Consider the following 23424-nt stretch of genomic DNA (forward strand, 5'->3'; position numbering starts at 1 on the left):
TTAATTTATTACAGTCAGGTACCCATTTGTTTGTTACAAACCAATTCAGACCAGAAGCTAAATCACCGAAATTACAATGTTACCATCCTCTTTATGACATGCTGTAGCTAGTTGAAGAAATTGTACAGCACAGTTAAGGCGCATAATTAATTTTATCTAAAAAGAATGCTTTCATGCAAAATCTGTCAATTTGTGGAAGTAATATAATACAGACAGATATGTCAGTCTTTCAGAACATTACGTTCACTGCATGCGCAATATCTGACGTCTGACGTTTACTGGGAAAATGCATATTATTTAACAACAATCACAATCGATGAAATCTTACAGTTCTCACACAATTTGTTTAAACAGTAGAAAGACAATAAGCGCCATACAGTACAATAAATGAATTTTGGCCTCATAAAAGAAAAAGGTAAAAAGTACGTATTGATACTGCGAATCTGTTGATTATAGATTATCTCAGGGACAAGATAACCTGCTGGAGGAGGTTTAAGCTTTGACTTATTTGCACAAAGGCATATATATGTAACTTAATTATAACACACCACATGCTCATTCCATGTCGCGATTCGCCAGAATACGTCACGTGACGAGAAAATAGATACGTCTAGTCCCCATCGGATCGACAAAAGTGACGTCCGGTATTTTTTGAAAAGCTATTTCCCTAGGGAAATAGTTCTGACCAAATTTGGAAAAGTGCCCGGTCACGTGACCGTAGTGTCGTCTGCAGCTTTGCAACAATGGCGGGTGGCTAGAACGTGATGTGCGTCCGGGATAGGTGACGACACATTCTCTGAAACAGATTTTCCAACGTTTTCCAACATTCCAACAGCGTAGGAACTTGAACAGCTCATCGACGGAAAAGATTAAAGTGCAACTAAGGATGTCGCTAGGTATGCTTCGAATATTTTTTGAAAGATAGTGGTACCACGTACGTACAACTGAAATCGCTGTGGAAACATCGCCCGGTAAACTTGTCACAATGGATTGTTGCCGTGCAAAATATCAAAACACATTAAAAACTATATACACCATGAGCATGTGGTGTGTTATAAAACACCTATAGCCTGGTCTTTATTCGGGCTATAGCGCTCGTCTATTACCCCTCGTGGCCGTTTGTTACCAGAAACACATCGCTATACTACTTGGCCTACGGCCTCGGGAATAGCAATGTGTTTCTGGTAACGCACAGGCCCCTCGGGGTAATAGACGGGCGCTATAGCCCTCATGACCAGGCAATAGGTGTTTACTATATTCTTTTACAGCAGACAGAACAATTTCTACAGCACAAGCTTTGCATGCAAATGTCAATCTTGCAAGTAATGTGCAAAAGTAATACATAGCATTTTGCGAAGAAACATGCAATGTTCTGAAATTTTTGTTTGTTTTTTCAAAACAAAGACATTTTGGAGTGCCCGGACTCGCTAGGACAACGGCACATTCCGCACAGTTACTTCATAGAACGACATGGTCCCGCTATTGTCATCGATAAAACACTCAAATTACCATGTGGGGGCAAGATCAAGCAGTGGTATTTCAATGTTTCCTGGGCAGAAGGAGAATCGGTCACTCTACATCCGGGTGTTTACCGTAGGAGAAGCAAAGGTGAATTCACTCTGATTGGACAAATGACATCACTGTAACAAACGTATCGTCTGGTGGAATTGTCAGGAACGTTCCGCAAGAGAATATGCTTACATTTCAGCCAGGAGACTTTATAGGTTAGTTCATACATTTGCAATTATCATATATGATGCGGGTATAACTTTTGCCTACTAATGGACCACACAGTTCACAGTATGGGCCATGCAAAACATTGTGATGCAAAACACACATAGAAATATCCATAGATTGATAGTCTCAATGCATATAGTCATTATATTACAAAACTAATTTGTTATTCATCCCCTATGCGACTAAGATCATGGAGGAGTTCTCCAAACAAAAAATATCAAACAAAAGTTGAAAAGACAAATGAAAAACTTGTCGGAAAAATGATATTTTCAGTGAAAGACACACGAGTTTCTAATATAGTCCGTGGGCTAGGGGGGCCCACTGTGCACCTTCGCCATAAACCTACTTCATGGGTATTTTTTGTTCTTTGGGATCAGCTGAATTATAAAAAGATGTTAACATTGGATATTTTGGGATGCACTACCTGTCTGGACTGGTTTTGATATGCATATACCGCAAAAAATGAGGAAAAATTGACAAGAGGTTGGGGTTCTATATCCTCCCTTGCATAAAGTAAACTGGCATGAAATAGCACAACCTTATGTAGTGTTCAAGTATGATCAGCCTTATACTTATGTGATTGTTATATATATGACGTAAAGCTACATACGGGTCATTGGAATAAAGTGTGAGATCGAGGCTGAGGTTTTAACCACGAGGCCATAAGACATGCCGTACTTACTGTCTGAGTAGTCAGTTATTTCTCTTATCTACCTACCCACTATTCTATATTGGCGACGAGGACGGGATGACATGGAAAGTCTACCATCAATGCCAGGTTTCCCTGTTTATTCAGACCCAACGACCACAAGCACCAGATGGAAGAAATATCTGAGTCGGGTGGAAAACGCGTTCATCGCATTCAATATTACTGATGACAAGCGACAACGTGCATTGTCAAAACAGCAAAATCAAAGCTCACATCATATTTTTTGCCAAAAAGAACATAGAATATGAGCGATTTGTCTTCAGAGACACGATGCAAAACAGTGGCGAATCGATCGATGCGTATCATTCTCGTCTGCAACGTCTTGCAAACACATGTGACTTCACAAATAAGGACCAAGAGGTCAAGTCGCAAATAATACGTGGGTGTACTTCAGCTCGCCTAAGACGTCGTGCCCTAAGGGAGTAGACGACACTTGAAATTTACGTAGTATAGCTCGTTCATTTGAAGTGTCAGAAGTTCAAGCTAGTGGGATGGAAGAGAATTCAACAAAAAATACTGTAACCGACACAGCCACGGTAAACGCAGTAAGAAAACAGCGCCATCAACGGTGGAAACCTAATAAACAAAAGCAAGTGCCAACCCACCATAAAGTCGTCAACTTGCTATAACTGTGGAGGCAGCTATCCACATGAATCGGTCTGCCCCGGCAAAAGGCAAGTCATGCAGGAAATGTAGCAAACTAAACCATTTTTCCAGATGCTGCCGTTCAAAGGGTAAAACAAAGAGTCAGACAAAGGGGAAAATGTTAAAGCTGTATACACACAAGTGGAGAGTTCAGAAGATGAATACTGCTTCACTGTACACCAGACAAATGGCAATAGACCTAGAGTAAAGATACGCATAGGAGAAACAGAAGTAGCTTCTCTTATTGATACAGGGTCTACCGTAAACATTATGAGTATGGATACATACAATACCCTGAACAATAAGCCAAGTTACAGAGAGACAACAGCAGCAATGTCTATGCCTACTGCAGCAGCAAACCATTGAACATAAATGGTTCTTTCCAAGCTAAATAAAGTACAAACTTCATGACACTGAGGCTAAGTTTCTCGTTACTGACAAGCCAGCAGATACGCTACTAGATTACGATACAGCATCAAAACTAGGCTTGGTTTACATTGCAAACCAAATATCACCGGGCACTTCACGCTGTGATCGAATTGTAGCTGAGTACGAAGATAGGTTTCATGGCATTGGTAAGCTGAAAGATATACAATGCAAACTACACGAAGACAAAACAGTTAACCTGCAGTACAACCACACCGGAGAGTCCCATTCCATGTTCGTAAGAAAACTGAACAAGAATTGGAAAAACTACTGAAACTGGACATCATCGAGCGTGTTGGGGATGAACCAACCCCGTGGGTGTCACCAAGAACAGTGGTTGAGAAACCAAACAAACCAAAAGAGATCAGAATATGCGTCGATATGCGCGCACCGAATAAGGCCATACAGAGGGAACGTCACATCACACCTACCTACCTTAGATGGTGTAATTGCTGACCTGAATGGGGCTACTGTATTTTCCAGGCTGATTGAACGCAGGCTATCACCAGATTGAGTTAGCACCAGAGTCTCGTCACTTCACTGTAATCTCAACACACAAAGGACTATACAGATACAAGAGATTGAATTTTGGGGTATGCTCAGCAGCGGAGAAATTCCAGAATATTATAAGCTCGACACTTCAGGGCCTGAATGGTGTGCTCAACATAAGTGATGACATCCTGGTCTATGGTCAAGGTCAAGAAAACCATGATACCAACCTTGAAGCATGTATGAAGCGAATACGTGAGAGAAACCTAACACTGAATCGGCAGAAATTTAAGTTCAGCAAGAGCACTGTAGTGTTCTATGGCCATGTATTCGGAGGTGGAGGAGTGTCTCCAGATTCAAAGAAGGTTGAAGCACTGAAAGAAGCATCAGAACCACAGAGTGTAGCAGAAGTAAGAGCCTACTAGGCATGTCCAACTACTATGGGAGATTCATTCCGAATTTGGCAACTATATCAGAACCATTGCGTGAACTGACAAAGAAAGATACGCCTTGGCAATGGGGCAAACGCCAACAACAAGCACTCAAACAGATCAAAGAAGAGATCACAAGCAACTGTGAGATGGCATATTTTGATCCACAGACCTGCACAGAGCTACTGGTAGATGCCAGTCCCATCAGACTTGGTGTAATCCTGACTCAACGGGATGGTAAGGGTGATGATTCAGTAATCGCACTTGCAAGCTGATCTCTTACAGAGGTAGAACAGTGCTACTCACAAATAGAACATAAAGCTCTAGCAATAACATGGGGAATTCTTCATTTCCACCTATACCTGTATGTGCATAGCTTCAATGTTATATCAGATCACATGCCGCTGGTACCACTATTTAATACCCCAACTGCAAAGCCACAAGCCAGAATAGAGCGTTGGATTCTAAAGTTGCAACAGTACAACTTCAAGGTGATATACCACCCTGGTAAATTCAACCCCGCAAACTACATGTCTCGCCATCCGCTATCATATACCAGACCCAGCAGTAGAGAGCAACGGGTTGCGGATGAGCACATCAATGTTGTAGTACAGCATGCTACACCTAAAACCATACAGCTAGAAGACGTACAAGAAGCAACAAAGTGTGATCGTGTTCTCCAGTCATGCATACAAGCCATACAGACTGGCAATTGGCACAAAAGTAAAGTTACAAAGCATGAGCACTAAAGAAAGAAATGCTTTACACAGTCTCTACTTGGTGCGAGATGAGCTCAGTGCGTTACCATCACATGATCTAATACTTCGGGAAAGACGTATTATTATTCCTGAGTCACTACAGCAACAAATCATTGATATTGCACATGAGGGACACCAAGGCATCGTGAAAACAAACAGCTCCTTAGAGAGAAAGTTTGGTTCCCTGGAATTGACAACTTGGTACAGAAAACAATCGATATGTGTATTCCTTGTCAGGCAACCACTGTGGAAAACAAGCGAGAACCACTACAAATGTCAGAATTACCAACTGGTCCATGGGAGGAGGTCAGTATCGTCTTCAGTGACCTGCCAAATGGTAAATATCTTCTTGTGATAACAGACGACTACAGTCAATATCCTGTTGTTGAAATCATCCACTCCACATCATCAGCAACAGTAATGCCTAAAGTGGACAGTATATTCGCACTATTTGGAATACCTAGAATTGTCCGTTCTGATAATGGTCCACCATTCTAGCTCAGGTAAAGAGTTCGCAGCTTTTGCCAAAGACTTAGGCTTCAAGCATCGCAAAATAACACCAAGGTGGCCTCGCGCTAATAGGGAAGCAGAAAGATTCATGCGTACCATTAAGAAAATCTATCGTACATCACACGTCGAAGGAAGAGCATGGCGTCAGCAGCTTTATTGTTTTCTACGGAACTATAGGGCAACGCCGCATTCCACAACAGGTGTACCACCAGCTACAGGGGTACCACCAGAATATACTACACAGCAGAAGGATGATAGAAATCTACGCCTTCGTGATAAAGAAAGAAAAGCAAGTATGAAGTGCTACGCAGATAATCGTGAAAACATCCAGAAGAATCCAGTTAAAGTGGGTGACACGGTCCTAGTCAAGCGAAATGGACACGTAAGGAAAGAGGTAACTCCATACTTAACACAACCATACCGTGTAATGGATACCAAAGGCTCCATGGTAACCGCCTCGAAGGGAGACCATACAATAACGTGAAACTCATCTCAGTTTAAGATCCTAAAAGGAGATCATAAGGTTAAAGCAGATGACACTGATCAAGTAGGAATCGCTGAAGACTTGGAATTTGGTGAGTTAGACACATCTTCATCGTCACCTGATTCATTACTCAGTACTCAACACAGCAGCCGTCCACAACGTCATCGCAGACCACCCTCCTATCTGAAGGATTATGTGAGATATGTACAGGTAGATGCTGAGGATCTACCGAAGGGGTGAAGTGCTAGTAACCTCTCCCCCTCATAGTGTTCATAGCCAAGTTGTGTTTTTGGCACTTGATTTTTGTGTATTGATAACATATCAATGAGCCATCATTGAACACTTGCAGTTGAACATTTGTTTAAGACAGACACCTTTGGTTGATAGTTTATTCTTTATTCAAGATGTTTGTGTTTGAAATTGGCATTCCGGAGATATGGCACCAGAGACAGTTTAAAATGAACAGTGACATGCTCTATCTATTTTCGTGGGAAGGGATGTAGTGTTCAAGTATGATTCAGCCTTATACTTTATGTGATTGTTATATGTATGACGTAAAGCTACATAAGGGTCATTGGAATAAAGTGTGAGATCGAGGCTGTGGTTTTAACCACAAGGCCATAAGACATGCCGTACTTACTGTCTGAGTAGTCAGTTATTTCTCTTATATACCTACCCACTATTCTATACATTACATATTTGGAAAGCTAAGATACTGCTCCTTCTGAACAACACCAACTATAGCAAAATACATTTGTGTACATAGAGTAGGATGACTTTAAAATGATATTTTTTGACAATTTGAATTTTTTTACCCAGAATACCATGTACCAGTTGTGATTTACTTTTATTAAGCAAAATTTGACAGCTTTTTGTGTTTTAATTATTTATTCCGAGATATCAAATAAGGAAATAGTGTTAACATTAGATATTTAACTATGCGTTGCTTCTCTGGAGTCAATTTGAATTACGTGTATCTGTATTGGGTTGTGCAAAGCTAGGGGTAGGGGTTCAACATTCTTTCCTTGATGAAGTAAAATGGTTTAAAATGTTGCATGGTATTTTGATAAAAAAAATTTCAAAATTGCCAAAAAAAAATTCATTATAAAGTCATTCTATTCTATGTACACAAAATTATAGGTTTGTGTTATTTCATGCTAGTTTACTTAATGCAGGGTAGGATATACTACCCCCTATCCATCGCCATTTTTCGCGGTACATGCAAATCAAAACCAGTGCAGACAGGTAGTGCATACCAAAATATCCAATGTTTACATCTTTTTTTTTCTAGTTCAGCAGATCCCAAAGAACAGAAAATACCCATGTAGTAGATCCATCTAGTTGGTTTTTAGGGGGTGCATGGTTGGCCCCTCTAGCCCACGGACTAGTAGAAAGTTAACATTAATTTAACTAGAATTAGTGAATTAAAAATAATATAAATACGACTTTTGGCAAGTGCTCTTCTAGATCTAATACACGTCTTGGAATGTCATGAGGCACAAGACCTCTAATTAATTTCCAATAGGGCACCACAATTGCGCTGAGCGGCACGAATTCGGCGGCACGAATAATCTTAAAAGGTGTTTGATAAATGTCAGCTTGACTGCTGATGATTTGTTCGTGTGGCCAAATCCACGAAAACTTTGGGAAAGCGATGAATATTGTGCCCTCAATGGTGTTCTTGCTAAAAATTTTAGGCTCATTTCATGATTTCCAAGGGGCCTGATAACTGCTAATATTACCACAGAATGCTACATCCATAATTCATAACATTCGGCATTTTGATTCAAGCAGAAAATTATCTTTACGAAAATAATTCAAATTAAAGTTCAAACAAAACAAGCAACCATGTAGGTATCAAAACGTAAAGTTCTACGTTATTTTTCACTCGAATTTGTAATGTAGTGGCCTTGTGCAGTAGACTTTTTGTGAATTTACAGACGTCTTTTCAGACGAAATATATTGCAGAAATATCCTTTTGATCAATATAAACATGAAAAATGTGGTTGAATCACAACAGCGCGATACATTTTGCTTAAATGAAGTTTTCTGTAATGTAAAGTCTACTGATATCTGTTGTGCATTATGAGCTACTCATTTGTGCTGTCGAAGAGTTTATTAGAGAATATGTTAGACACGAAATTATGGATTGGAACCCTACACATTTATTGGTTTATTTACCCGATTTGAAAAAAAAAACATCATTTGTATATTCTGATTTAGTGAACAATGTCAATACTTGTATAACAACTAACAGCCATGTTTCTCATGTGAGCATTGGAGGCCCTCGTGAGCAAGTGAAAAAACAAATAGGGTTTCTTTTTAGTATTTTTAAGGTAGACTGCCCGTCGTCAAAGCCCTTCGGCCCCTCAGCTTCGTACAATTCTTCTCCGATCTACCACTTATGGAGTCTCATTTTATAGTTCTTGGTAAAAAGAAATATTTTAGCCGTCTCAGCTTTTTGAAAATCGGACATTTTCCCCTTCTCTATAGAATTAAAACAGATGTTGTGGCCATTTTCAATGTCGAAAATCCATGCATGTAGAGTTATTTGTTTGCTCTTGTACCAAACTTTGCCTGAAACACTATCCAAACTAATTTAGGATAACAAATTGGATGGTGAGTATAATAGCTTTAATCTGCAAATGTACGCGTTTCTGTTTTTCGGGTCAACACTTGTTTTTATGAGTAATTTTTAATATTGCAACATTCAGCTATACTTTGAAAAATGTGAACATCCAATTATCTTAAAATTAGTTCCAATTGCGTTCTGATGACCCCTGATTTGATTCTTGAATCAGAGAATTAGAATGGTTGATGGTTTCATTTTGGAATGTTTGTGGGCAAAAGTTTGTCTTTCACTTTCGAGGATTCTACTACCTCTAATTCCTTTAAACTACAAAGTACGAGCCTTACAAACACAATGCTGTCTTTGTACAACATGCACCTATTGTTAACGAAACATATTTTGGCCAGGACTACAATCCAGCTGTCAACAAAAACTATAAATGTGAAGATTACACGCACGCAGGCTATGTTTATAACATATATTTTATGCATATTACGTGATTATAAAGCTGTAGAATAACAAACTCTTTTATGAACAGGAAACGAACGGTTGAAAAAACATCAAATTAGGTAGAAATTGGGATTCATGGAAAGCAAGACACATAATAATTAGGCTTTGAGGTAAAATTTCCTCTACAATTTGTTCCCTACAGGCATGTTTTATGAATCTTCATTCTACATCCTTGGCAGCACGGATAGGTGTTACAGAAACTGTTCCCGGTGTTGGATGAACAACATTGTAGAAGCATCAGTGCAACAGAAAGTCGTTACAGGGCAGATAATAACTGTTCATGATATTGATGTTGAGGGCGTACTTCGACTGCCTGCTGTAGCTATGCTTCAACCATGTAAGATTAATATTGCGGAAGTCAGCATATTCAGAATTACTCTATCTTTGTTTCTAGCAAGTAAACTCTATCAATACTGCCTATTCAATATAATATTGGGAATATAATTGAATGTCAACATCGGGTTTACGATACTAAACTCCCAGTTTGGATCCTTACAACAATGAGGAAAACAGTCTTTATAAAATGCGATGGTCGAAACCCACAGAAAACAAATTGTTAATAAGATCATTTGTTATATAAAAAAAAACACATTTCTGTTTATTACATAATATCATCAAAATAAATGTTATCCTGCAATTGTCTGTGTAACATCTAACAATTCACATAAACACGACTGCACCGTTCTTTCTAGACTGCAACACAGATGACTGTTCGGGATGTGGATCTCCTGGTATTTAACGAGCGCTACAGGATCGATATTCAGTACGAACTTCATGACAGGAGATGAGCAATACTACCCGCAGAGTAACTGCACGTGGACAATTATTGCACCAATCGGTCGATATATCCATCTGAAAATTCACTCCTTTGATGTGCCCGGACAGCATGACGAAAACCAGACACAATGTAATAGTTATGTAGCATTATACAACGGTTCAGAGGTTAACGCTGATCAGCTCCTTGGCAAATTTGTGGATCTCAGATACCTCATCTTTCATCTAGCCCCAAGGAATTGACTGTAGAGTTTTTAACAGATGACGGCCGTCGTGGGAGAGGTTCAATGCAACCTACTACACGACAGGTGAGGCTCGAGAATAATTTCTGTCCGTCAGTCTAAGTCTGAAACGATAAGGTGCTGTTGACAAGATGATTATTTCGCCAATTACTTCAGCGATGGTGAAGGCCATCGCGTGGTGCAATAACGGCAAGACGATGGACATAATTCTTGTTCGATAGAGTATGGGAGGCATATAGACCTATAAACCCTGTAAAAGCAATTTTTGACATTCTGACAAAGAGGAAGGTCTGTAGGGCTCTTCTCATTAATACCAACATGTTATATCAGTCTACAGAGGCAAAACCATGCAATCGATATGTGCAATCGCCATTAGTTTCATACTGCTCAGCCTGTTCTATATATATATATATATCTATATATATATATATAATATATATATATATATATATAATATATATATATATGTGTGTGTGTGTGTGTGTGTGTATGTGTGTGTGTGTGTGTGTGTGTGTGTGTAACACTATAGGTATCCCGTTTTACCCCTACTGCTGACGTCAGAAGGGTATACGGTCGGCACTTTTTCTACTGAAGCTGTTTGGAAGCATTCTCGTGAAGATGAAAATTGAGTTGTCACAAAGGAATTTACTGGAAATACGGCAAATGTAAAATATAGGGAAAACGTCTAAGATTTTGAAAGTGATGATTGTACAGTTTGTCTGTTTGTTTTTTAACTGGGAAAACGATAGTCATTCACTGTCGGCGGTATTCTATGTTTGCTACTACCACTGTGCCAGCTCGTCACAAGCCGTAAACAGCTGAGTCATCTCTCAACATCGACAAATTTATCACCGAACAAGAATCTAATATACATTAAGAATATGATGTATCAAAAGCAACACATCATTCTGTCAGGCGACGGGTTAAATTGTTAGTATCGCCAAAGTGATGTATTGATTTTGAACTTCTGCTGTAGGCTGTAGTAAAGCGTAAATGTTTACTGTAGTAACGTACAACAAACGCGGTTTTCAGAAACTTGTGTCATCTCGTGGGCAGCTCTATTGGAGCATGGAGCTACCAAAAGAGCCGCGGGCACAATGAAGTGTTTTTATAAGACACAAGTAAAAGCGAGATCAAATGAATTTTTCATTACAAATTATTACGACGAACGCGAACAGTGATACACTTTTCCTCAAAATTTCAAACAGTGTCCTAGGCGCTGAGAATATATGCCAACGTACGTATTAATTCTCCATACGGCATCGTACTCCTCCATGCTTTTATACACTATGTCTTATAATATTACATTTGTTTCATCCTTATAGATTGCAAGCAAGTAGAATGTAAAAACACTATATATACTGATTCAGAGTGCACAGTTTTGAAATCCCTTGGCTATCCCAATCCATACCCATCAGAGTCAAAATGCAATTGAGTATCAAGGTGGCGGATGGTGACGTCATTAAGTTGGAATTCCTGGATTTTAATGTCGGTGATAACACCTGTAGCAGTGATTTTGTACGAGTGTACAATTCACCAACACCTAATGCGACTTATTATTGGGCACATTCTGCGGAGATGATAACCCTGGATATATTACATCGGCAACTTCACAAGTGTACATAGAATTTCGAGGCGGGCAGACTGGAATAGGAGGTTATACAGGCTTCATGGCCAAGTACACAGTTGTTGCCTCTCAGGTACAAATCCCTGTTGTGAGGCAGAAGTATCAATGTAAGTTATTTTACGAGCCATTGTCGTATGGGACAATATTCAGCGCGCGCACGCACGCACACACATACTCGCCTAGTTATTTTCTAAACAACTAAAGCAACCACCCATTAATACCTTCATGCTATAGACTAATACAAGTGTCATCAGAATGGGAAATTTTGAATCTTTACAATATTGTACGAGTTTCAGTTAAAGGTGCTTTGAATGGCAAACATGTTGCAATGTCTAAAGTGTAGATGCAACCTGTAGGTTTTAATTTCAAATTTCATTGTTGGACTAAGGGATAGGGGTACTATATAGTTGTAAAAAAGACATTGCACATTCGATTCGGTGTGATTAATCGACGATTTTCGGACGAAGAAGAGAAAGCGCACAAAGATAGTGAAATTACCATCAAACATTATAGTTAATGTCTGTACGACATGATTGAATGCAAAACGTCTTGTCGTTTTTCAGACTATAATGTGAAAACAGCTGGACTAAGTTTGGAAAGAACTGCTACAAGTTTAGTCGGGAAAAGGCAGAACTGACATGGAAACTAGCCGAAAGTACGTGTCAGCAAGTTGGCGCTAATCTGGTCAGTATTCTGAACCGTGAAGAGTCGAACTTTATCATCTATTTACTGTCCAGGGTTTGGACAGGGCTTGGCGACAGAACAACTTACATAGGTAAGAATTAAAGTAGCTTTGACCAAGCTCTCTTTGAAGGCATGCTTATATTCTGTTTTTACAGTCATCTCAACGCCGTGGAATCCCTTTCGGTTTCTTAGCACAAGTCATTTTCATAATACTCGCCTAATATAAATTTGTAGACAAGTTTTACAGTAACAGTTTACAGATATTATTTTAAATGCAATTCCAAGTCCATTAGCACCAAATAGGCAAAAGAATCTGGTACTTTCCTTATTTTAATAGAGGTGTTGAAATATGCTGGAAGCTCCTTATGTACATTCGAACAAAAGGGATCAGAACTTCGGAAACACAAATAGCTATAGATGGCTCTATCACAAAACAGTTTCATGATTACTGATATTGTTCATAGTATACTGGATGGAGTTGACTTGAATGTGATCGTGCTGGCAATAAAATCAGTCCAGGTCACTTCATAATGTGCAACATTATACCAGAAAATGTTCCCTTCTATTAGCCATTCAGCGGCCAGGGCGCCATCAGTATAATTTGACACCAACAGCTCCGGAGTGTATTTCATAGCAAACTCCCCATGAGTCCATGGTTACGTCAGCCATAGTGTATTTAGCTCTGTCTTGTTTAACCCCTCCGCTACATCAGTCACTTAACTTTTTCGTGTATTTTCGTAGAGCCATATCAAAAATATTGTCAGTTGTGAAAAAATGTTTTGCAAAAATACTTAGCGTTGAGAGGGCCTGTATTCTGTCATTCCATGGAAGCGCGGAGTCATGGCACTCCTCTGAGATTTCCGACAAAATAACTGTCAAATCCTGTTTATTTTTGCATGCATACGCAGTTCAGGTGTAGCTTGAACGTTTGCGGAGCAAGCTATTTGACTATAAGTTATTAGGTAGCCTAAAGAAGATTTTCTTGGAAGTCACTGGAGAAATGTCACTGAGAAGACAATCGTATCAGTATGTAAATTATGTAAACGAAAGCTGTCGCCATTAAGGTGTCAAACACCTGATATACCTTCGTGCGAACTTCGCAAAGTCGAAGAAAGTCGACTGACTTTGCTTTTGGGGACAACATGCCCGCCTGCAACTTTTTCTTGCCGATACCTATCCACAGAGCGCAACTCACAATGTGAGATATGAGTAGAACTTGACTCCAAGGCACACAGAGTGACTTTAATTTCTGTTTTGGGCATGAAACAGACTTTTTGAACACATATGATTAACAACAACTTAGTTCTTCAGTGATGTAAACACTAAAAGTAATTTTACACTCAATGCAATCAGAGCGAGCAGAAAATATCAGAATAAAGTGGCTGCTTTGGAACCATATACAACCGTAACATTTATACATTTTATATGCGAATGAAAATCATAGTGTGATATCCTTGTTCTAAATTGTAGATAAACATCTTAAGGCATGCCTTAAGTAATGGCTTTGGGCATTAAATAAATAGCAAGAAAATGTCCGCCGTGCGACCACATTGGCTCTTACAATGAAGACATCTGAAATGCCTATTAAAGTCAAAGATAACTGTCTTTGTGCCACCTTTAAAAGAAACTTGCCAAGACATGTCGTAGTACGGGCTAACGGCATTCAAAAATCATTAGAATATGGTCGCCGGGCGATCATATCGGAACTTCTCACGAAACAAAATGACATTCATATGTATGCTTTGGTGTATTATGCTTGTGCCAAGTTTGAAAGAAAGCGTGTCTGAGATATCTGCCTGAAAGGACGGAGGGACGGAGAGATACTGAAGTCAGCTTTATGTTCCCGGACAAAGTCCAAAGGGACTAAGATCAAAGGATAGGTAAAAAACGCCTTTAGAATACTAAGTATAATTATGTTTGTGTATTTTCTGGATAATTTCTCGTGGGAATCTGTAATAGACAAGCAGCCAACCAGGGTTTCCTTTCTCGGGACAGACGTTTAAGCACGCACTTTTACAAATCCAACTGTAGCTGAATCTTAGACAGGCAAACCACTGAAGAAACTTTCTCAGCTTCTTTCAAACATTTTTACAGATGCGTTCAATAAAGATTCACTATTACATCTAAAAAACTTTTCGATGGATCAGTGTTCGAAAGTGACAACTTTTGAATCTAAAATCCACAACGGAAATCGTGTTGCCCATGGTTCTAAGGATGCAATACACTTGTCTTCTTAATACCACCCGAAAGTATTGCACTTTTGAATTTAAATTACTTATTTATGTTTAGGTTTGTCAGATATAACGCAAAATGGTAACTATCGATGGACAGATGGGAATCCAATGAGTTATACTGATTGGTATGTAAATTGCCAGCAAGATTTCATCTAAAGTTTTTCCTTTGTCTTCAGTTGATAAACTACATAATGTACATTACATGTGCATATCAGCCTTTTCGAAAAGGTTAATAATTGTAGAGAGTCAACTAAAAAATGCATGGACGTTCGAGTTGGAGGAGGATTCTTTGACTCAAAGATTCATTATTAATTGTGCATTGGTGCAAACGTCACGCCACTCTTTAAGTACAAAAAGTTGATCAGTCAAAATTTGGCTGATGTCTCTAACACTGCGTTTGTAGGTAAACGGCACCAATTACTCCCAACAAAAAGGGTGAAAGCTTTTACTGACGGTTAAGTTTGGCTACTTCCAAACCGTGCAAACTATTTCGAATTAAAAATAAACTGTTTTGTAAATTTAAATTATTTGTCTATCCTGTAGGGCAAGGGCTAGAAGTGACGACGGCTACAACCAACCCGATGGCGCTAGTTTGGAAGCGTGTTCTATGATTGATTTAATTGATTTTCACCGCACCGATCAGTGGCATGATATTCCATGTGTTTGAATACAGTGAAACAGTTCATTTGTAAGAAAGCCGCGGTTTCTGGAGAGCCTGAAGGAGACTCTTATGTTGGTATATCTCCTACGGCAAGTAATAATTTTCTACTTTGGATAATACGTGATTTTCGTACGAAAACAATGTCTGTAACTAAAAGTTCTCAAACAGAACAAGATCAGTTTGAATGTCTTAATTTGTCTGATCACCATATCGCATGTCCATCTAACCTTTATCCATTGGCTAATGTGTGCACTGCAACGGTCAACAATGATATCAACTTTTTGTAATGTTTCGGAACTATAATTCAAAACAATGGCAGCACGAAATGTTTGAATAATACGAGACTCACAACCACCGACAGACCTCACAGAGTTTTATATCATACAGTAGTCTTACCACAATATGCTACCTTACAATAATTGTAAGGTGACCGTCGCATCAAGGTAAGGCAAAACATCGTTAATGCACCCATCGAACGTAAATATGGTAAGTATTGAACATGCGTTACTTCGTATTTCATAGCTTGTGAAGATCCTTCGTTTGGAAGGCGCAGAAACATTTGTTTCAAACCAGAACAAAGAAACATTGAAAAGGAGAAACAGTGCTCAAATCTCAACACTGGTTTCAAGGAAATAAACCGACAAGAACTACTGACTGTATCCTACTATCTCAGCCACGTCTGGTCTGTAAAGGTATCCGGGTATATACTGCTTATGAAGGATATCACAGTAAATGATGATGTCATAGCATTGATTGGAGGTGACTGCGCAACTACTACTGGTAACAACACCATCGGGTGTTACTTGGTCAACACAAAGATATTTCAATCGCTGATGTCGATCACGGTGCGACTTGCCTGGTCATGGATGCATCAGATTGGACCGTTGGCTTAATGGATTGTAATGAAGAGATTAGTTTACCAATCTGTGTGACACAGGCATCAGGTAAAAGTTCTTTTCTCAATTATATATGTATGGCCTACTAAGGCAAGTTACATAGACTATCGTTATTGCTGATTGCAACAGTCTCGCATTATGTATGATGTTCCGTATCCAAAAAAACTATAGAATGACTTTAATGGATTATTATAACATACAATGAAAAAATGAGAGTACCAATAATCATTCAGCACTCGGAATCCGGTAAAATACATAATGGATTCTCTCAGTATCCGGGAAATATGCAAATTATTCTTTGTTGAATCCAAATAGGAACCAAACATAATCTTTTGTAATTTCAGCTCTTTTGGCACATTGATTACAAAATTGAACTTGATTGTCTGTAAATTATTCCCTAGGCGACCTTCCTCTCAGTTATAAGAGATGTAATCACTGCTTTGATAAAGTTAGGCGAGCGTGTACATGCGCGGGTGCTTCATTGACACTAAAGCATGAGAGGTATTGCAGTCTGAAAAATTGTAGCAACTATTGCTCTATCATTGCACCAGTCTTCTAGGGGTAGGGATTTACCCGAGCACATTTGACTGTAATGTCTTTCACAGTTATATTTATTCGTAAATTTTGTAATATCGAGCAAGTGTTGTTGAATTTATTAGATGAGATGTTTAAAAGCTTCGTAAGGAACGGATGTTTCAAATGCTAATGCTTTTAGGGTTCAGAGACGATTATGGATTCAAACAGCAAATTTTACCTATAGTTACAGCAAACATGTGCGGAGTCAACGTATTCAAATGTGCAGACGATGACTGCATTCATCCTTTTAATGTATGTGATGGCAACACAGACTGCATTGATGGCTCTGATGAGATCGAATGCAGTAAGTAAAAAGAGACTTCATCTACTTTCGTTGAAAAAGTTAGTGCAATATACAAGAAGTGGGACGAAACTAAACCAGATATGAACTGAATATGCTCACGTGTCTTACAGCAGGTTCATTAATTATAGTAGTACGCTTCACAGAATATTGGATATCCGGTAAATAGACTAGAAAGTTTAGCATTTACTCAACACAACAACTTGACCTACGAATGTGACCTCTGAATGGAAGGAAGGGACATGCACAGATTTTGAGTTTGACAAATTTACAAACTTAGTTATCAAGCATTGAAATTGACTCCTGACGACTCGACAGTATTGACATTCATTAGACTCTACTAGATATCACTATATGTAGCAGGTTTCATAAACTTCAGCGCCGTACTCTCAGAGTTAAAGGGACATTATTTGTATCTTTTGACTTTTTTTCATTTTTTCGATGACTGAAATCCCTGGTCAAATCAATAGGAGACCTAAATTGTGACTATGGACGGCTTCAAGGATATGTAAAACCATCTTCTTGCTGTTTACGGCAAGGTTCAATGTTGGTAAGGGCGTCCGCGCGATTTGAACCAACCGCCATTATTGAACCCAAGCACATGACCAATATTACTACGCATACGTCAACCATCAAAGTACAGCTGGAACGTGAACGGCCTGTGACCTACACACCAACTTCAGCACAATGGATATCGAGAAGCACACGCGCATAAACAAATGCACGTCTCACAATCTACTGTCAAATAGTGAAACTAAGCAGGGCATTTGCTTGTAAGTTTGATTTTAGTATCAAAGACACGGACTGTGAAACAAATAAAACCATAGACGCAATTCGGTCAATGGTAAAACTAAAATGATGTCAGATTGCTGTGGTGATAGTGAAACAGGTGCAGAGTAATGCATTTTCTGTGCATTTGATCGTTGGCAAATGTTCGTCAACTTTCAAGATTTTTAGGACATTTTCTTGCCATTACGTTGGTTCGTTTTACAAACATGACATGATCACTTGTTGAACTTGGAAACATCGCACTCGGACTGAACAGTGCATGGTGTGGCATCGGTGACATCGTGACACCACACCGGGCGAGTGCTGTCATGTCATTGATGTACTGCTCGCGAGTGGAGTCACCTCTCGACACACAAGATCTGTTTGAATGTTGTTATTCTCTGTGCATTGTGTAATTATTTGTATCAGTTGAATCGCATTTCGAACCAAAAGTGAGTACATCGCAATGACAGTTGCCAAGACCCTATACGTCGCTTACGGCCTCCGTGTCTCCGACCCACTCCCAAAAGTGGGCTTTGCGTAAGTATTGAAGCTCAGCTGAGCACAACTACCTCCATGGTGTACCTAAGCTTTGCGTACAGGTCTGTGTGTTCCCGGCGTTATACGGCCTCCACGCCGTATAACGCCGGGAACACACAGACCTGTACGCAGGGCTAACCGTGTACCCAGCCGAGGTGGGTGCCGTGCTCAAAAACGAAACTCAATGCAAGCTTGGGATTAAAAATGGGTTGTTTTTGGTGGAGAAACTGCACGCAGCAACCGAGGTGCTGCCAGCGATTTTGCACAGCCCTGCCACGCAGACGGTGACATATGATGTACGTGTCAGTTGTCAAAGTACATTCATTTGCTTCAATTTCGCGATCACCTCGACAATAACATGACTGTCTACTGAAGTTTATCCCTTCATTTTACTATGTTTTCACATTTCTATGCCCACAGGCTTTGGGCAAGTCTACATATGCATATGGAGGAACAAACGGGACGAAAAAAATCCACCACTATAGGCCTTGTCGTCGACTTCTTGCAGCTTGTAGGCATTTGAAATGCCCATTATAAAATGTGCTCTCTAGCAGCAAAGAATAGTGTATCTAAGAGCAGGATTGGCCGTCAAGATCTCCATGAAAAACTGACCGTCAAAATGTAACTGAGCAAACGGCATCAGTATAGGGAATCCCGAAATTGCAATACTGCGCTTTCGACTTTCACTTCGCGTGGTTTATTTTTTTTACACGCGGATGCTTACAGCGGCCCAGATTTAGCAGTGTGGTCTGATCGCAGGTACTAGGTCACCTTGCCAACTCTGAGGTTAAAAGTAGCCCACCATTAACCCCTGACCCAAGGTTTTTCTATACAGTGTACGCAAACGGGATGGAAGTTGTCTATGGTCGACCGTTTTTTAGACATCTTTCAGTAAGTCGAACAACATTATCAACTGCTCGTTTGCAACAATATAAGGTCAAAAGATACAAATAATGTCCCTTTAAATCACTAATTACAAAACTGTATTTAATATGTAAATGAGCTAATTATAAACTTGACACGCCCAATGCTTCTCAGTACAATAAAATATTTATCAGATCAATATCTGTAGCAAGTTTCATCAAATGTAATGCTGTAATTTTGGAGTAATATCACTAGTTACAAAGCTCATTAGATATGCAAATGAACCCTGAAAAACTCCACACAAATGCTTTACACCATAATAAGATATCTGTCAGATCAGTATCTGCAACAGATTTCATCACATTTGGTGCAGTTATTCGGAGTTATACGACTAATTATAAAACTTCATAAAATATGCAAATGAGCTATTTGTTGACATGACAGTGTTAAATGCTTGTCAGTACAATTAGATATTTATCAGATCAATATTTGTACCAGATTTCACTGACTTTGGCGCTGTAATTTCAGAGTTATATACCTAATTACAAAGTTCATTAAATATGCAAATGAACCCTTAATTAACTTGACACTACTAAGTGCTTTACACCACAGTTAGATATCAGTCAGATCAGTATCTGCAGCAGAATTCATCAAATTTGGTGCAGTTATATCAGAGTTATATGACTAATTATAAAACGTCATAAAATATGCAAATGAGCTATTTATTAACTTGAAACTACCCAATGCTTCTAAGTATAATTAGATATATATCAGATCAATATTTGTTGCACGTATCATCAAGTTTGGTGCAGGAATTTCAGACTGATATTACTAATAACAAAAGTTCATTAATATGCAAATTAGCAGATAATTGACATGACACTCACAGTATCATCATAATGTTCTGAGATTGTCATCTGTGAAAGGTTCATGAAATTTTGTGCAGTATTTCTTGAAATATGTCTACACTGTCATTACCATCTCCATAGGGAATTTGTACGGGAAAAATGATATTGCATAACTTCATTAATATGCAAGCCATACTAACCGAAATCTAATCAGTTCTTGCAAGTAGCATATGACACCTGTGTACCAAATCTGATTTGAATCTGTTCAGGCGTTTTTGAGTTATCGTGTAAACAGACAGACAGACAGACAGACAGACACACACACACACGGACAGACAGACAGACATCGCTATGACATTAGCCCACGTGTGAACACGTGAGCTAAAAACTGCCATATCTGAAACCTATTTTTTTTCCTTGTTACTGTTTTCTTTTCCTTACCTTAATATTTGTAGCACTTTATAAATGCTACTTGAACGATGACAATACTCATTATTGTTATTGGTTACACCATGTATTTATTTGTAATGTAGATATGGCTGGAGATTGCCCAACAGATGCCTTCGAATGTGAAAATGGACGGTGTGTGTCGGTGACATTTTATTGTGATTTCATCGATCACTGTGGCGACAATAGCGATGAAGAATACTGTGGTAATATGTTACGTTTTAACCTAAAGCTTTTTTGCACAGGCCTGTAGTTTAAACAAAGGCGGGCAAGCTAGGCAAATAATTAAACTAAGCATACAAAACATTCATTTAGAATAAGTATCGTTCACATTGATTGCGTTCAATACTTTATATGTCACACAGTCGGAATGATAGCGGTGTTAACTTTGTCGGAGCCGGTGGACCCCTTTGATGACTTACTTGAAGAACTGTCAGTATACCGGCTTTCTATTACTCAGGTGCAAATGTTTTCTAGCTAAAATTGAGCTATTGTTCCGGCATGGGACAACATGAGCTTTCTTTCTGGCATGGACGACGATCTTCCTAAGAATGATGAAGAAGAAATGAAAGATTTATTCATCACTAGATGGCGGTGTGATCAACTGATTTTAAATACATGTATTGGTCCGTACATGAAGACCCTCATTTTTGTTTATTTGTGGATTATGACGTGTAACGCAATGACTTATAGGATCTTACTTGCAAGTCATACTTTGCTGGAAGATAGTAATTGAACCCCAATCGATATCGTGATAGAAATGACATGCGTGTTGGAATATGGCGGATGACATTGTCTTATCTCTAACAAATTTTCCAATGTTGGTTAATTTAAGTTGTTCTATCACCGATTACAAGTTTGGTCGCAATCCTTACGAGGTATCTTGCATATTTCATCACATCGCTGTTTCAGAGTTATTGTGTTCCGTGGAGAATGGAGAAGTGCCGCAGTTCGATGTGGTTTGAAAGCATAGGAAATACTGGGTTTCATGTAAATTCTGCAAAGTTTCTCTGATATAACGTGTGCATAAGGCAATGTCTTCATGCCTTCAGTCGATTTCTTGATTTTATGACTATCTCCCGCTCGAAATGATTAAGCATGTATATGCTGATGTTGTTTTAGAGTCTAAGTTTAATAACCACAAGTGGCTAGTGCTCCTGAAGTTTCTTTTGTCCCAATAACTTATCATCGTCTCTCCAAACAATGGTGTCACATCTGTATGGGCTGCCTGAAATTAATCTAATGAGCTTATGAATATGTTTTGAACACTTTCTTTTACGAATGATAGTCCCGATGCATTTGGCAATGGCTGTACGAATTCAGTTTTCTAATGCCTTCGAGACACTTTGATAACTTTATAGCTGATTCTGCAGAGTCTGACTGGCAATATAACTTATAATGTCAATGTTTTGTTTTCTCAGTATATCAAAACTGCACAGTGGATGAATTCAAATGTGAGAATGACCAGTGTGTTGAGAAGTCGAAGAGATGCGATCTCGTAGAGGACTGTTATGATGGATCTGATGAAAAGTTTTGCGGTAACGTTAGGCATTGTAAATCGATGTGCCGTCAGAAATGTCGTACTTTACTTTTGTAAAATAGCCTACGTTTTGCACTACATGTTAGACGACAGTTTTATTCAAATTTCAAAGTCTTTTAAAAATAAAACACACTGTCAGAATATATGAGTGTCGACGAGCAAAAAAGCTCAATGCACAATGATCTGTGGCTCCAATCGACATTTACCCTTCTTCCATGAGTATACGGCATCGCTTGGTAATCGGCGAACAGAAAATCAGCCAAAAAAGAAATTTGTACAAGAAATTTGCGTGACTTATCAAAACCCTCTACACGCGAACAGAAAATAAACATTTACTAATGTTGACCTGGTTCGCTTTGATTGTACAGATGTTTGTAAGGGATTCAAATGTTTCTACAAAGACTGTATTCCAAGCAGTGCACATTGCGACGGAGAGGTAGACTGCGCAGGTAACAAACGAGAAGATGAATTAAGTTGTGACTACGATGGTGCTGTCTCAAATTCTTTGGCAGAAGACGAGGTACAAAAATTTGAAAGTTGTAAAGTAAATGAATTACAGTGCCTTAATGGTCGCTGCGTCGGACGCAAATGGATGTGTATCTACGACTTTGACCAATATGGGTATCAGCTTGGATGCCGTGACGTCACTCATCTCAGGCATTGTGGTATGCTTGGAATAATTAGGCTTTTATTAATCCATGAGCTCTTTTTATGTGTTTATGAATCACGTAATAATCGTGCGAGCGACTAAATTACTATGCATGCGAAAGTTCGACATACTATGCGAACAACTGGATATGTTCATAACTAAATTCATTGATTACATTTTTAAGTTCATGTAAAGAAACAAAAAAAAATGCGAAGTGTCATTCTTAATGGGTCATTAATAAAATACATAGCTCCCATTAGCCAATATTCTCAACCTTGACATTGACGCAATATATCACTACCATTACGCCTCAATGTGTCAATAATTAGATGGTAATATTGCAAGTTATGAGACTGATTTTCAACTTTAAATTGGCAGTTTGGCAGTTCGCTTGCTATTGCAGCGGAAATGATGGCGCAATTCACCTCTTATTATACACAATTAGTTTTGATCATGGTAAATGTAAAATGTTATGTAGGAAAGTTGCCATTTATGTCATTTGTTT

The 23424-nt window shown here is 38.9% G+C and overlaps 2 protein-coding genes and 2 long non-coding RNA genes across 5 annotated transcripts in view; all 4 read left to right on the plus strand.

Annotated features, from left to right (window-relative positions):
* LOC139142963 (uncharacterized) overlaps positions 1 to 23424 on the plus strand; it is a 424363-nt gene that overhangs the window by 155151 nt on the left and 245788 nt on the right. The gene's annotated exons all lie outside the window — the stretch shown is intronic.
* On the plus strand, positions 1409 to 12012 carry LOC139131908 (uncharacterized). Its single transcript, XR_011552215.1, has 4 exons — positions 1409 to 1724; positions 9411 to 9605; positions 9961 to 10350; positions 11610 to 12012. It is a non-coding gene; the product is annotated as an uncharacterized lncRNA (long non-coding RNA).
* On the plus strand, positions 12486 to 15569 carry LOC139131963 (uncharacterized). Its single transcript, XR_011552225.1, has 3 exons — positions 12486 to 12686; positions 14885 to 14954; positions 15373 to 15569. It is a non-coding gene; the product is annotated as an uncharacterized lncRNA (long non-coding RNA).
* LOC139130637 (low-density lipoprotein receptor-like) overlaps positions 16021 to 23424 on the plus strand; it is a 28432-nt gene continuing 21028 nt past the window's right edge. For both annotated transcript variants that reach the window (XM_070696384.1, XM_070696390.1), the window contains exons 1-5: positions 16021 to 16434; positions 17147 to 17266; positions 20817 to 20936; positions 22152 to 22268; positions 22639 to 22935. In XM_070696384.1, the coding sequence (XP_070552485.1) occupies positions 16353 to 16434; positions 17147 to 17266; positions 20817 to 20936; positions 22152 to 22268; positions 22639 to 22935 (736 nt within the window). In that variant the 5' untranslated portion in view covers positions 16021 to 16352. The remainder of the gene's footprint in view (positions 16435 to 17146; positions 17267 to 20816; positions 20937 to 22151; positions 22269 to 22638; positions 22936 to 23424) is intronic.

This window comes from Ptychodera flava, chromosome 1, assembly GCF_041260155.1.
Source record: "Ptychodera flava strain L36383 chromosome 1, AS_Pfla_20210202, whole genome shotgun sequence".
Classification (NCBI taxonomy): Eukaryota; Metazoa; Hemichordata; class Enteropneusta; family Ptychoderidae; genus Ptychodera; species Ptychodera flava.